Source organism: Salmo salar, chromosome 01, assembly GCF_965601325.2.
Source record: "Salmo salar chromosome 01, fSalSal1, whole genome shotgun sequence".
Lineage (NCBI taxonomy): Eukaryota > Metazoa > Chordata > Actinopteri > Salmoniformes > Salmonidae > Salmo > Salmo salar.
Window position 1 is genome coordinate 83,683,268 of NC_138291.1, and position 14,053 is coordinate 83,697,320.

The window sequence follows — 14,053 nt, forward strand, 5'->3', positions numbered from 1 at the left end:
CAGATTGAGAAGCTTGAAAACCCCAATTAGAAAAAAGCCTGATTGAAAAACCCATTCAATTTTTGCCCAAAATTTTGAGAAAAAAAATCTAAAAACTAAAACTGAACATAATTCATGACATTTTATTTTTGTTCGTTTTGGAGTCAAAGATAATAGTTTCAGTATGGTTTCAGCTTTTCAAACGGGTTTGTTGATTATTTTATTTACAGTTTACTAAATGGTTTATTCATGATTCGTTTTTGGTTTAGTCTTCATTAACTGTAATAACCTCGGTGTGCATATGTATTATTGATAATCGTTAGGGCTTGTGGATGAGTGTGTATTATTGATCAGCGTTAGGACTTGTGGATGAGTGTGTATTATCGATCAGCGTTAGGACTTGTGGATGAGTGTGTATTATTGATCAGCGTTAGGACTTGTGGATGAGTGTGTATTATTGATCAGCGTTAGGGCTTGTGGATGAGTGTGTATTATTGATCAGCGTTAGGACTTGTGGATGAGTGTGTATTATTGATCAGCGTTAGGACTTGTGGATGAGTGTGTATTATTGATCAGCGTTAGGGCTTGTGGATGAGTGTGTATTATTGATCAGCGTTAGGGCTTGTGGATGAGTGTGTGAATAATCAACATTTTGTGAGTTGTAGGTATGTGAGGTTTTCTGTGTTTATGTGTTTATGAACATGCAACACTTTACTCCAACTCAGTTTGTATTTTTTATTTATTATGGATCCCCATTTGTTCCTGCCCATGCAGCAGATACTCTTCCTGGGATCCGTAAAAATATGTCATACAATTTAAAAACCAAACTTGACTAAACACACATTAACTCCAGTCTCAATCTTCAGACTTTGATTACGTCCCAACTGGCACTCTGTTCCCTTATGGCCCTGGTCAAAAGAAGTGCGTTATAAAGGGAATTGGGTGCTTTTGGGATTTAAAGTACGTTTCTAGCCACGAATCTCATAGTGTTTAACAATCACTGTTTTTAAAACATTTTAACTGTTGATGACGTCATCAGGTAGAACGTCTTAACTTTATATGTTCTCCTACAAAACGTAGAAAAGCACAGTTTTCACATATGTAGACTAGTATTATGCTGGAGATAATGCACCAGGTTGAAATTGGTGGAATTTCCCTTTAATAAACATGGCCCTGGCTTTCTGCATTACACCACAATTTACCAGCAGACTGCTTCCTCATCTGTCTGAGTCGTACTGGAAGACTGCTCCTATACACCAGTCTAGTCTGTCTACCCTATGGTCTGTGTGTGTGTGTGTGTGTGCGTGCGTGCGTGTGTAGAGCTTGTGCTTGGGGACAGTGACAGAGCGTTAGCGTCTGATTATGCTTAATTAAGCCTTAAATCTATCCTTAGACAATTAAAAGAGCCTTCTACACACATTACTACAGCAATCCCACACACGCGCACACAATTTGCTCACACTGACATACATATACACACTCACATAAACTCACACTCACACCCTCTTGTTTTTTTACATAAAAAATACATTAAATTGATTCAGCAATAAAAGGCGGGTCAGCAAATGACAGCGACCTCGTCCACTTTGGACCAATCAAATCATGGCAGAGTGAAGCACTCCGAAGTCAAACTAATGTCAACCTTCCAACTTGCACATTTTTCAGCATATGTTGAAAAGCCCCTTGTTATTTCCCTGCCTGCGCTTTGCATTTTAATCTTATTTGTTGTGTTTTGGTGAGCTCCCTGCTAAACTATATGCATATACTCAGACACACATATACACACACACACAGTGTGCAAACACACACACAGTTGCACACACACACACCATCTCTGCATACACTCAGCCTAGGACACAGTCAATCAATCACTATTACATTTCTCTCATTGTCCTTCATGCCCCGCAGTCTAGTCTACTCCACTCAGTCAGTCACACACACACACACACACACACACACACACACACACACACACACACACACACACACACACACACACACACACACACACACACACACACACACACACACACACACACACAATGATTAAATAATGAAGTGCCTCCCTATTCAACCCTACTCCATAAGTTAAGAACGAAGTGTCCATTCTCGCCTCATATCCATGTGTGTGAATGCATGCATCTACGCTTGTTTGTGCCTGTGTGAGTGTGTGTGCGAGTGTGTACGTGTCTGTGTGTAGTGGATTCATAGTAGATTTGAGTGGCCGGCCGCTCTCTCTCTCTCTCTCTCTCCCCTTCCTCTCTCTCTCCTCTCTCCCCTCTCTCTCTCATCTCTCTCCCTTCTCCCTCACCCCCCCTCTCCCCCCTCTCTCTTGCTCTACTCTCTCCTCCCTCTCCTCTCATCCGTCATTCTTTCTGAATGGGATTTGAACACAATAAACCTGTAGCCGACTGCAGGAATGGAGACGGAGTGTTCTGTCACACACACACGATTTATGGGCCCCAATTCCGCTGATCCACGCTCGGAACGCCACACTGATAAAGAGTGATTAATGGCCGTTACATCCCGCTCTATTCCCGCCTAAAGTAGATTAAATGCAGCTATAATTATTCCAGAAGAAATCCAGACCCAACACTTCCGCTACAGGATTTTTTCATTTTTCATATTTAGAGAGGAGAGGAAAGGAAAGGAGGGAGTAAGACGACCAGTGGAGGGAAGGAGGGATGGGAAGTGAGGGAGGTACTGTAGGTTGTTTTGTAAGTAAAGCTGGGATATATTTTCCTGTGATATTCTCCCTGTATCTTCAGGTAGGAATGATGGACGCACGCACACACATAAACGCACTCCTCCACCATGGATGCCACATGGGACTTGCAGAGGCATATGGTATCGTTTAGGCTTGGCAAACTTTACTGGCATGTTTAAGATGACTCGAGACATTAACATGCTATCAATCAGACAGCCAGCCGGTCGCCCCAGCCACACACACAGAGAAGGTGGCCTACTCTGTGTGTGTGTGTGTGAGTGTGTGTGCGTACCTACGTACACACGTTCACGTGCATACATCTAAGGGTTAGGGTTGAGAATCAGTGGGGTTGGGGTTGCTCTGAGTTAAAGGGTGGGGTTTGACTGAGAGGTAGGTTGGAGGTGGGGGAGGAGAGGAGAGGGGAGGAGAGCGGAGGAGAGGAGAGGAGAGGAGAGGAGAGGGGATGGGAGCAGAGGACGGGAGGAGAGGGGAGGAAAGGAAAGCGGAGGGAGGGAGGGAGGGGAGGGAAGGAGAGCAGAGGACGGGAGGAGAGGGGAGGAAAGGAGAGCGGAGGGAGGGGAGGAGAGGAGAGGGGAGGAGAGCGGAGGAGAACGGAGGAGAAGGAAGGAAAGGGGAGGAGAGCGGAGGAGAGGGGAGAAGAGCGGAGGAGAGGAGAGGGGAGGAGAGCGGAAGAGAGGAGAGGAGAGGAAAGGAGAGGAGAGAGAGGAGAGGAGAGGAGAGGAGAGGAGAGGAGAGGAGAGGAGAGGAGAGGAGAGGAAAGAGAGAAGAAATAAAAGAGATAGATGGCTTCTCTGTGTCAGGGCTGTTATTTAGAGCTTGGCAGTAAAGCTGTCTTGGAATGAACAGATTTCAGTCTAATGAGCAGAAAGGAGCGCAGTTAAAGACACCAGGCAGTCTCAGCACTTCCTCTAAATGAAAGCAGACTCTCTGCCAAACACACACACACACACACACACACACACACACACACACACACCACACACACACACACACACACACACACACACATTTATACATATACTCATGAACTCATTAATGCATGAATGCACAAAACCCCACACATACCTGTATGATCACATGATCAATTCAACAGCAATAGAATGAGAGAGAGAGAAAAAAAGAAAATGAAAGAGAAAAAGAGACGGAGAGAAAAAGAGAGAAGAAAGAAAGATAGAAAGAAAGAAAGAGAGCTAACTAGAGTGAGAGAGAGAGAGAGAGAGAGAGAGAGAGAGAGAGAGAGAGAAGAGATCTGCAGATTTTGGGCTCTAGTATGGAGCCTGTAAAGTCTGTAGGCCTATCGTGTAGTCTTTGTGTGAGTCTGATATTATGTATAGTCTGTTCGCCAGATAGTCTTTACGGCCAAGTATAGTTGTACTCTGATAGTAATGTGTTGTATTGTAGTGTAGTGTTTGCATCAGTGGAGTTTTACCTGCATACAATTCAGGACCATAGACAGCTCCCACCATGGGATTCAGCTTCCAGCCTATAGAAAACACACAGGGAGCAGTAGACTAACGTTAGCTTAGCATCCTATTCACTTAGACTAACGTTAGCTTAGCATCCCATTCACTTAGACTAACGTTAGCTTAGCATCCCATTCACTTAGAATAACGTTAGCTTGGCATCCCATTCACTTAGACTGACGTTAGCTTAGCATCCCATTCACTTAGACTGACGTTAGCTTAGCATCCCAAAACATAATTTTTTTATTTAGCAGACACTCTCCTTCTGTGTAGCATGGTGCTCTCCTTCTGTGTAGCATGGTGCTCTCTTTCTGTGTAGCATGGTGCTCTCCTTCTGTGTAGCATGGTGCGGTGGTGGGAGGAGTGAGGGATAATAAAAGACAAGAGGAGAGACAGAGGAGAAGAGAAGTGTGGTGGTGTGGTCCAGTGACAGTGACGGATGGCGAGCCGTTCAGGCCTCATTCTCTCTGTCTGCACCACTCTAACCCTCCTACAATGGAGGGATGTAGGAGTGGGTGGAGGATGAGAGGAGTGCTGACATGTCTGGCTGATTCATTCCTGGCCTCGTCTCTCTCCTCCATCTCTAACTTCCTCTCTCTCTCTCTCTCTCTCGATTTCTCTCTCTCTCTCAGGCTGATCACAAAAAATAGACTGCTATTTCAGACGTTTGTAAAGGTCCTGAGAACGTCGATATATGCCTTCTTCGGCGCTGACAAAAAAAAAGAAAAAAAAAGAAATTGCCCACCACTGGGCACGAAATCATGATGCACAAAGTCAGAATGCACTGCTTAGACCACTACACCACCACAGTTCCCAATGTGCTAGCAAGTCGTGAGAATACTTGATACTATCTAATGGTAATAGTGCCTCGTTTTGTAGTATTTTGTTTTAAGCCGTCCCCAAACCATAACCCTAACCTTAACCACTCCAAATGAATATCTAAACTTAACCCTTTTAGTTGTGCCTGTTTTAACTCTGTAACCACGCGGAATTAACCCTGTAACCATGCGGAATTAATGCGTCAAAAATACGTTCATCCATAATACGTCGAATTTCAAAGGGAATCTATGAGATCTTGTTGCTCTCTCTCCCATCAACATGAATGAGTGTCAGAGAGAGAGAGAGCGAGACAAACCTTTAAAACCCTTTCAGAATGAGCCCTGGCTTTTTATTTGCTCCATCCACTCATCCACTCACTCCTCCTCACCAAATTCACTTTTCTCCCCCTCCCAACACTCTATCTCCTCCTTCTCTCCTTATGGTTGAACCAATTCCCCTTTCCCTCTTTGTTCTTATTATATTAGGAGATTTTAAGAGATGGTCCCTGTATCATCTCCTAGCTGAGAGGCAAGTCATGCTTAAGGCCAGATGGAATCAGCAGAGGCAAAGTTTCCAAAAACCCTCCAGAAATGATTTCAAATGAAGAACGTCTTGCGGAATTCAAATAAAAATCAAATCACCAAACCAACCAAATAGCCTTCTTTAAAAAATGATTATAATAATGAACAACCTGAGTTGCTGCAGTCATGGCCCTGATCATGGTTTAGTCATCATAGGGTTAGAGTCTGGGTCACTGAATACGTAGTACATCATCAGTTTAGTAAATATAGCCTCTGATCTGTCTAATCTGTCTGTATAAAGCACCAATGTCTGTCTGTCTGTGGCATTGAGATGGAAGGAGGAAAGGACGGAGGAGGTGGAGAAAGAAGAAGTGGGTAGGAGGAAGTAGGGAGGAGGTAAAGGAAGAGGAGGGAAGGATGAAGGGGATGTGTGAGAAGGAGAGGAAGAAAGAGGAGGATAAGGGAAGAGCTTACCGTTTGTGTAAGGGTTTGACACCTTTTTGTTTGTCATTACTCTTGCTGTTGCGTTGTTGACCTGTGTTCAGCGATAGAGATTAGACAGTTAGAGAACACACACACACACACACACAGCAAATTTGAGATCAGAATTTTAACTCCCACAGTGTTAAACGTAACACTTTCTTAGAAATTATATGTGAAACACCGAAATAGTGTTAAAACTAACACTTTTCAAGGTGTTCACAAACTAGCATCACTAGAGTGTTAGTCCCTAACACCATGGGTGTTGCAAATTCTGACTTCAATTAACACTTTATTAGAGTTGATGCTGGTACACTTTCTCAGTGTTTGAGAAAAGAACATGTAGTGTTAGAGTATTTTTTTAGCGTTTTAGGTTGTATAACCATATTTCCCAGCATGCCTTTCAAGTGAATGTGAGCGATACACAACCATGACTGTATTTGTTAGTGATAGAGAAATGGTTGTTATATTCAAAAACCTACAATTTAGAAGACTTCAACAAGTGATTGTCTAAGTGAATGTTTTTAAGCATTTTCTGACTGTAAATGAGGGTCAGTGTACTGGCTCATGGGTAACAGTAGACCTGCAAGTCACAGTTTGTTTGTGAAATGAACTAAGTTGAGTAACAACACCAAGCAGTGTTGATTCCGCTGTGATTAAAATAACACTTCATTTATTCACCACATGTGGAGTCAATTTATATCCCACTGGTGTTAACCCCACTCGAATCATCACTCAGATATGACACTGACACTTTTTAACATAAAGGAAAATTCCACCCAATATCTTTTGGTATTTGTTTCATTAGTCCATTGTTGGACATAGCCCCCAAAATGCATCATATGGGGATGGTTTCTGTATTTTGAAAGTTACATATCTTGAAAACTTGATTTCTGACAAGCAAAACATTTTGGGACTATATCAACAAAGGTCTAATGAAACAAAACACAGACACAGACACAGACACAGACACACACACACACACACACACACACACACACACACACACACACACACACACACACACACACACACACACACACACACACACACACACACACACACACACACACACACACACACCAACTGCACATCAGAGCATCATTCTTGCAGGCTCATAATATAGTTACAAGCCTACCTAGCAAACCATGCAGCAAGACATGGTTAGAATAATATATCACCAGCATCATATCAACCAAAAACCTAAGTTAAAATCCTCTTAGATGTCTGAGCTTTAGTCTTCTTCTAAAGGAACCAGTATCCATTTTCTGCAAACATCTCTATCAATCACTTAGGGGCCTCTCATTCTAAACAGAAATGTTAAAGTTAGAGAAAAAAACTCTCTCTCTGAGGTTGCTGAGGGAAAAACAGCTCACCCTCTCGCCCTGTCCCTGGCAGCATCGAGTTGAGTTTAGCATGTTTTCCTAGCTTGCCTTGTTAGCGTTTCCCTTGGCTGCTAATTAGTGCTAATGGCTTTCATTTCCAATGGGCCAGCAGAGGTCATTTACCTTGAGGCTACGCTAGGCTATGCTAACGCTACCGTAGCCCGTGTCTGATGTGATGTATGGGCCCAGGTATTGTTTATACATTACATAGATTATCTTAATGGGGGCGGAAGGACGACGGACGTGAAAAAACACCCTGAGAGAGGGGGAGAGAAAGAGAGAGATATATAGAGACTAGGTAAGTAAGTGAGAGAGAGGGAGAGCAAAAGAGCGAGTGAGAGAGCGAGTGATAGAGAGAGAAATAACGTCTATATTTTTTGCCCTGGGGTGTGTAATATAAGCGGGGGTGTTTTGGATAAACAAGTGGGATTTAAAGCAACGTTGGCAGCACTTTGATACCCAGCGATTGAGTTAATTTAAACATGAGCCGGAGATGGAGAGAGAGCACGTGTACGTGTATTGAGAACAGCAAGAGCGAGGACTTCAAACTGGCGCATACATCAACCTCAAGTTTGTGGGGATCTGAGTGTTCTGCTCTGCTCCTTCAGTATCAAACACATTCTGATCTAATACACATGCCCCTGGTAAACACACACACACACACACATGCATGCAGAAGAGACATGTAAAGACGCACACACGTGCGCACACACACGCACACTTACGGCTCAGAGTTCAGCATTCAGCATGCAGCGATCAAGGTGCAGCAGGCAGAGGGAGAGAAGGATGGTGGAGGAGGAGAGAAGAGGGGGTGGTAGGCAAGCACCGTCAGGCAGAGGGAGAGAGAGAAGGGGGGGGGGGGGGGGGAAGGGGTGAGTAGAGGGAAAAGAAGGCACCTCTATTTTGCGTCCCTCTACGATTGTACCATTTAGTTTCTCCCGCGCACGGTCCGCATCTGCACTCGTTTCAAATGTTACAAACCCAAAACCCTGAGATCACCAGGAACGGAGAGAAGAAGGAGAGAGTGGGGAGATAGAGAGAGCGGAAGAAGAGGGAAATAAGCAGGATGATATAAGAGAGAGAAAAGGAAGAAGAAATAACACATGGTACAAGGTAAGTATCAGGAAGAGAAAGGGAGGTATTCAGCAGAAGAGAGATATGTGAGCAGGTTAGTGAAACTTGAGAAACACACGGTCAGAGTTGTGCTGAAGAGGAGAAGCATGAAAAATAACTAACACAGCATTCAGAAACACAACCTGATACACTCCAGCTCCCAACACTCCAACTGTATGTGTGTATGTGTGTATCTGGGCGTACACACGTTTGTTTACCAGGTGAAGCACATTCACCTTTCAACAGTCTTGTGTGTATGTGTGTGTTAGTGTGAGAGAGATCTTTATTCCAAAGGTTTCTGAGAGTAGTCGTCCTTAGAAACATTTTGTTAAGGATCAGTTGGACATTCTGTAATTGAATTAGTGGAGGGAGCGAAAGCCTGCTGACACACACACACACACACACACACACACGCACACGCACACGCACACACACACACACACACACACACACACACACACACACACACACACACACACACACACACACACACACACACAGTGTGGCGCTATGGGAGAGGAGACAGGTGCTACACACTGGGCCTCACACAGCTTGTACAGGAGGCCCAGCTCACTCAGGGAGCCTTGAGAATACTACACAGCAAATTCTGTAGTGTACATTCTCCAATGTAAAAAAATTATCATTTTACATTGAAAGTGTTGAGTCTGTGGACCCATACAGACATTGGAACAGTGTTAAATTAACATAAGGCTTAGCATAAAGCTTTATTCAAATATTTCCCAGAGTTCAAGTAAATTGTAGAGCTACCACCCATGACTGTATTTCTTAGTGACAGAGAGATAGCCTTTGCGGGAAGTTGTTTTTGGGTGAGGATATTTTTTTTATTTTTTTGTGGGGGCTGAAAAAGTGTTTGTCTGTGCTACTGCTGGCTATATCGGTCCCTGCTAATACAGGACTAGTAAAGGCCCAGTTCACAACTTTTGAGAGATTTTTTTTTTTATATATCAATATTTGTTATTATTATGATTTTATTTCAGCAGCTATGGACAGAGACATGATTGTTGCATTCAGCTCCGAAGCCTGCATTGAAATCGCTAAATAGTTACTTTGATGCAGTGTGCCAATGATTGTATCACTTTATCAGAAGCACATGATCAATGTTTTGTCGAACAACCACCTGATTGGTTTGATATTGGTTTCGGTAAAAGACAAAAAAGCTACCCTGCATAGCGTGCGCGACGTCATCTATAATAATTTGGCTGTTCTAAATTATTTGGACCAGCAGGTGCCACTACTGTACAACGTGTTGATCAAAGGCTCGCGTAATTAGCCTTTTTTCAACACAATTGGCTGGAAATACTCAATGCTTCAGGAAGCATCATTTCCCCATCACTAGCAAATATGTTATCATAAAAAAACAGACTTATTTGACACAATATGATACGGATTTCATGATGTCTTATTTTGAGAACCTAGTTTTACCCTAATACACGGGCCTGAAACTCATACACAAAACCACACCCAGCATTATCATATTTCCCTGCATGCTCTATTGCACATTGATTAAAAAAAAATATGTTTTCGATATATATGTTTGTGCGTGTACATTAATCGATTAATCTTATGCTGAACAAAGATAAATAACATACATTTTTCTAAACTAATCCAATCAGTTAGTTCGATTTTTTTTGCATTCGTTACTGAAATGTTTGTTCCAGTGTAAATGCCTTAGCTAGTCTCTGCACAATGTTCCTAACCCTGACATTCATTCTGAATGCAGATTGTAGCCGAATACAAATTCCAACTGTTGGATGGCCTAACTGTGGCTGGATTCCAATAGGAGTTACACATCACTTTATAAACCAGCATAATGGGTTGTAAAATTCAACATTCCCAGAACTCCTGGTTGGATGTTTCCTGGAAATGGAACCAGTATTTATGGAAAATCTCTGAATTTTGCAACCCCCACTTGCAGGCCTGAGGTATAAACTGGGGTTCAATTAAGTACCTATTGCTATATTACATTACATTACATTTAAGTCATTTAGCAGACGCTCTTATCCAGAGCGACTTACAAAATGGTGCATTCACTTTATGATATCCAGTGGAACAACCACTTTACAATAGTGCATCTAAATATTTTAAGGGGGGGGGTTAGAAGGATTACTTTATCCTATCCTAGGTATTCCTTAAAGAGGTGGGGTTTCAGGTGTCTCCGGAAGGTGGTGATTGACTCCGCTGTCCTGGCGTCGTGAGGGAGCTTGTTCCACCATTGGGGTGCCAGAGCAGCGAACAGTTTTGACTGGGCTGAGCGGGAACTGTGCTTCCTCAGAGGTAGGGGGGCCAGCAGGCCAGTGGTGGATGAACGCAGTGCCCTTGTTTGGGTGTAGGGCCTGATCAGAGCCTGAAGGTATGGAGGTGCCGTTCCCTTCACAGCTCCGTAGGCAATCACCATGGTCTTGTAGCGGATGCGAGCTTCAACTGGAAGCCAGTGGAGAGAGCGGAGGAGCGGGGTGACGTGAGAGAACTTGGGAAGGTTGAACACCAGACGGGCTGCGGCGTTCTGGATGAGTTGTAGGGGTTTAATGGCACAGGCAGGGAGCCCAGCCAACAGCGAGTTGCAGTAATCCAGACGGGAGATGACAAGTGCCTGGATTAGGACCTGCGCCGCTTCCTGTGTGAGGCAGGGTCGTACTCTGCGAATGTTGTAGAGCATGAACCTACAGGATCGGGTCACCGCCTTGATGTTAGTGGAGAACGACAGGGTGTTGTCCAGGATCACGCCAAGGTTCTTAGCACTCTGGGAGGAGGACACAAGGGAGTTGTCAACCGTGATGGCGAGATCATGGAACGGGCAGTCCTTCCCCGGGAGGAAGAGCAGCTCCGTCTTGCCGAGGTTCAGCTTGAGCTGGTGATCCGTCATCCACACTGATATGTCTGACAGACATGCAGAGATGCGATTCGCCGCCTGGTTATCAGAAGGGGGAAAGGAGAAGATTAATTGTGTGTCGTTTGCATAGCAATGATAGGAGAGACCATGTGAGGATATGACAGAGCCAAGTGACTTGGTGTATAGCGAGAATAGGAGAGGGCCTAGAACAGAGCCCTGGGGGACACCAGTGGTGAGAGCGCATGGTGCGGAGACAGATTCTCGCCACGCCACCTGGTAGGAGCGACCTGTCAGGTAGGACGCAATCCAAGCGTGGGCCGCGCCGGAGATGCCCAACTCGGAGAGGGTGGAGAGGAGGATCTGATGGTTCACAGTATCAAAGGCAGCAGATAGGTCTAGAAGTATGAGAGCAGAGGAGAGAGAGTTAGCTTTAGCAGTGCGGAGAGCCTCCGTGACACAGAGAAGAGCAGTCTCAGTTGAATGCCCAGTCTTGAAACCTGACTGATTAGGATCAAGAAGGTCATTCTGAGAGAGATAGCAGGAGAGCTGTCCAAGGACGGCACGTTCAAGAGTTTTGGAGAGAAAAGAAAGAAGGGATACTGGTCTGTAGTTGTTGACATCGGAGGGATCGAGTGTAGGTTTTTTCAGAAGGGGTGCAACTCTCGCTCTCTTGAAGACGGAAGGGACGTAGCCAGCGGTCAAGGATGAGTTGATGAGCGAGGTGAGGAAGGGGAGAAGGTCTCCGGAAATGGTCTGGAGAAGAGAGGAGGGGATAGGGTCAAGTGGGCAGGTTGTTGGGCGGCCGGCCGTCACAAGACGTGAGATTTCATCTGGAGAGAGAGGGGAGAAAGAGGTCAAAGCACAGGGTAGGGCAGTGTGAGCAGGACCAGCGGTGTCGTTTGACTTAGCAAACGAGGATCGGATATCGTCAACCTTCTTTTCAAAATGGTTGACGAAGTCATCCGCAGAGAGGGAGGGGGGGGGGGGGGAGGGGGAGGAGGATTCAGGAGGGAGGAGAAGGTAGCAAAGAGCTTCCTAGGGTTAGAGGCAGATGCTTGGAATTTAGAGTGGTAGAAAGTGGCTTTAGCAGCAGAGACAGAAGAGGAGAATGTAGAGAGGAGTGAGTGAAAGGATGCCAGGTCCGCAGGGAGGCGAGTTTTCCTCCATTTCCGCTCGGCTGCCCGGAACCCTGTTCTGTGAGCTCGTAGTGAGTCGTCGAGCCACGGAGCAGGAGGGGAGGACCGAGCCGGCCTGGAGGATAGGGGACAGAGAAAATCAAAGGATGCAGAAAGGGAGGAGAGGAGGGTTGAGGAGGCAGAATCAGGAGATAGGTTGGAGAAGGTTTGAGCAGAGGGAAGAGATGATAGGATGGAAGAGGAGAGAGTAGCGGGAGAGAGAGAGCGAAGGTTGGGACGGCGCAATACCATCCGAGTAGGGGCAGAGTGAGAAGTGTTGGATGAGAGCAAGAGGGAAAAGGATACAAGGTAGTGGTCGGAGATTTGGAGGGGAGTTGCAATGAGATTAGTGGAAGAACAGCATCTAGTAAAGATGAGGTCAAGCGTATTGCCTGCCTTGTGAGTAGGGGGGGAAGGTGAGAGGGTGAGGTCAAAAGAGGAGAGGAGTGGAAAGAAGGATGCAGAGAGGAATGAGTCAAAGGTAGACGTGGGGAGGTTAAAGTCACCCAGAACTGTGAGAGGTGAGCCATCCTCAGGAAAGGAACTTATCAAGGCGTCAAGCTCATTGATGAACTCTCCAAGGGAACCTGGAGGGCGGTAAATGATAAGGATGTTAAGCTTGAAAGGGCTGGTAACTGTGACAGCATGGAATTCAAATGAGGAGATAGACAGATGGGTCAGGGGAGAAAGAGAGAATGTCCACTTGGGAGAGATGAGGATTCCAGTGCCACCACCCCGCTGGCTCGATGCTCTAGGGGTATGCGAGAACACGTGGGCAGACGAAGAGAGAGCAGTAGGAGTAGCAGTGTTATCTGTGGTAATCCATGTTTCCGTCAGCGCCAGGAAGTCTAGGGACTGGAGGGTAGCATAGGCTGAGATGAACTCAGCCTTGTTGGCTGCAGACCGGCAGTTCCAGAGGCTGCCGGAGACCTGGAACTCCACGTGGGTCGTGCGCGCTGGGACCACCAGGTTGGAGTGGCAGCGGCCACGCGGTGTGAAGCGTTTGTATGGCCTGTGCAGAGAGGAGAGAACAGGGATAGACAGACACATAGTTGACAAGCTACAGAAGTGTTGTTTCTTGTATTATTGTCTCCTGTGTCTTTAGAGAACTGTTTCACTTTGATATCCTTTTTCTTCTGTCCTGATTTTCTCTTTCTTTTCTTCTGTTAACTAGATATTCTTTGTTGTTCTTCGTTAGCTAGCTAGCTTCTTCCAAAAGAGTCCCTAGCAACTGCTTAGCAACTGGTAAACAATTCAGCTAGCTAAGATAACTACAATTTTATGAAAAATAGTTATTTTTCAAAAGCCTATCTTCTTTGTTTGTTGCTTGTTTTTTCTCCTATTCAGTCTTGCAGTTTTCTTTTGCTTTTTTCCGATGTACTTCACTCTAAAAACCATGTAAATTTCAATATTTGTAGGAGCTCATTTTTCAGCTGCTGCTGCTCAAATTGGAGTTCCGGAACTAGGGTATAACTATATGTACAAAGGATGACCTTACAGGGTACCACTACAGCGCCAAGTGTTTGTTCTCCTTCAGGA

The 14,053-nt window shown here is 45.1% G+C and overlaps 1 protein-coding gene across 6 annotated transcripts in view; it reads right to left on the reverse strand.

Moving 5' to 3' along the window:
- Positions 1-14,053, reverse strand: part of rbfox3a (RNA binding fox-1 homolog 3a) — a 748,768-nt gene that overhangs the window by 27,171 nt on the left and 707,544 nt on the right. For 4 of the 6 annotated variants that reach the window (XM_014212871.3, XM_014212853.3, XM_014212840.3 and 1 more), the window contains 3 exons: positions 8,272-8,364; positions 5,985-6,045; positions 4,137-4,190 (listed from right to left, as the gene is read on the reverse strand). In XM_014212871.3, the coding sequence (XP_014068346.1) occupies positions 4,137-4,190; positions 5,985-6,045; positions 8,272-8,364 (208 nt within the window). The remainder of the gene's footprint in view (positions 1-4,136; positions 4,191-5,984; positions 6,046-8,271; positions 8,365-14,053) is intronic. The other 2 variants (XM_082977478.1, XM_014212878.3) reach the window with 1 other exon arrangement.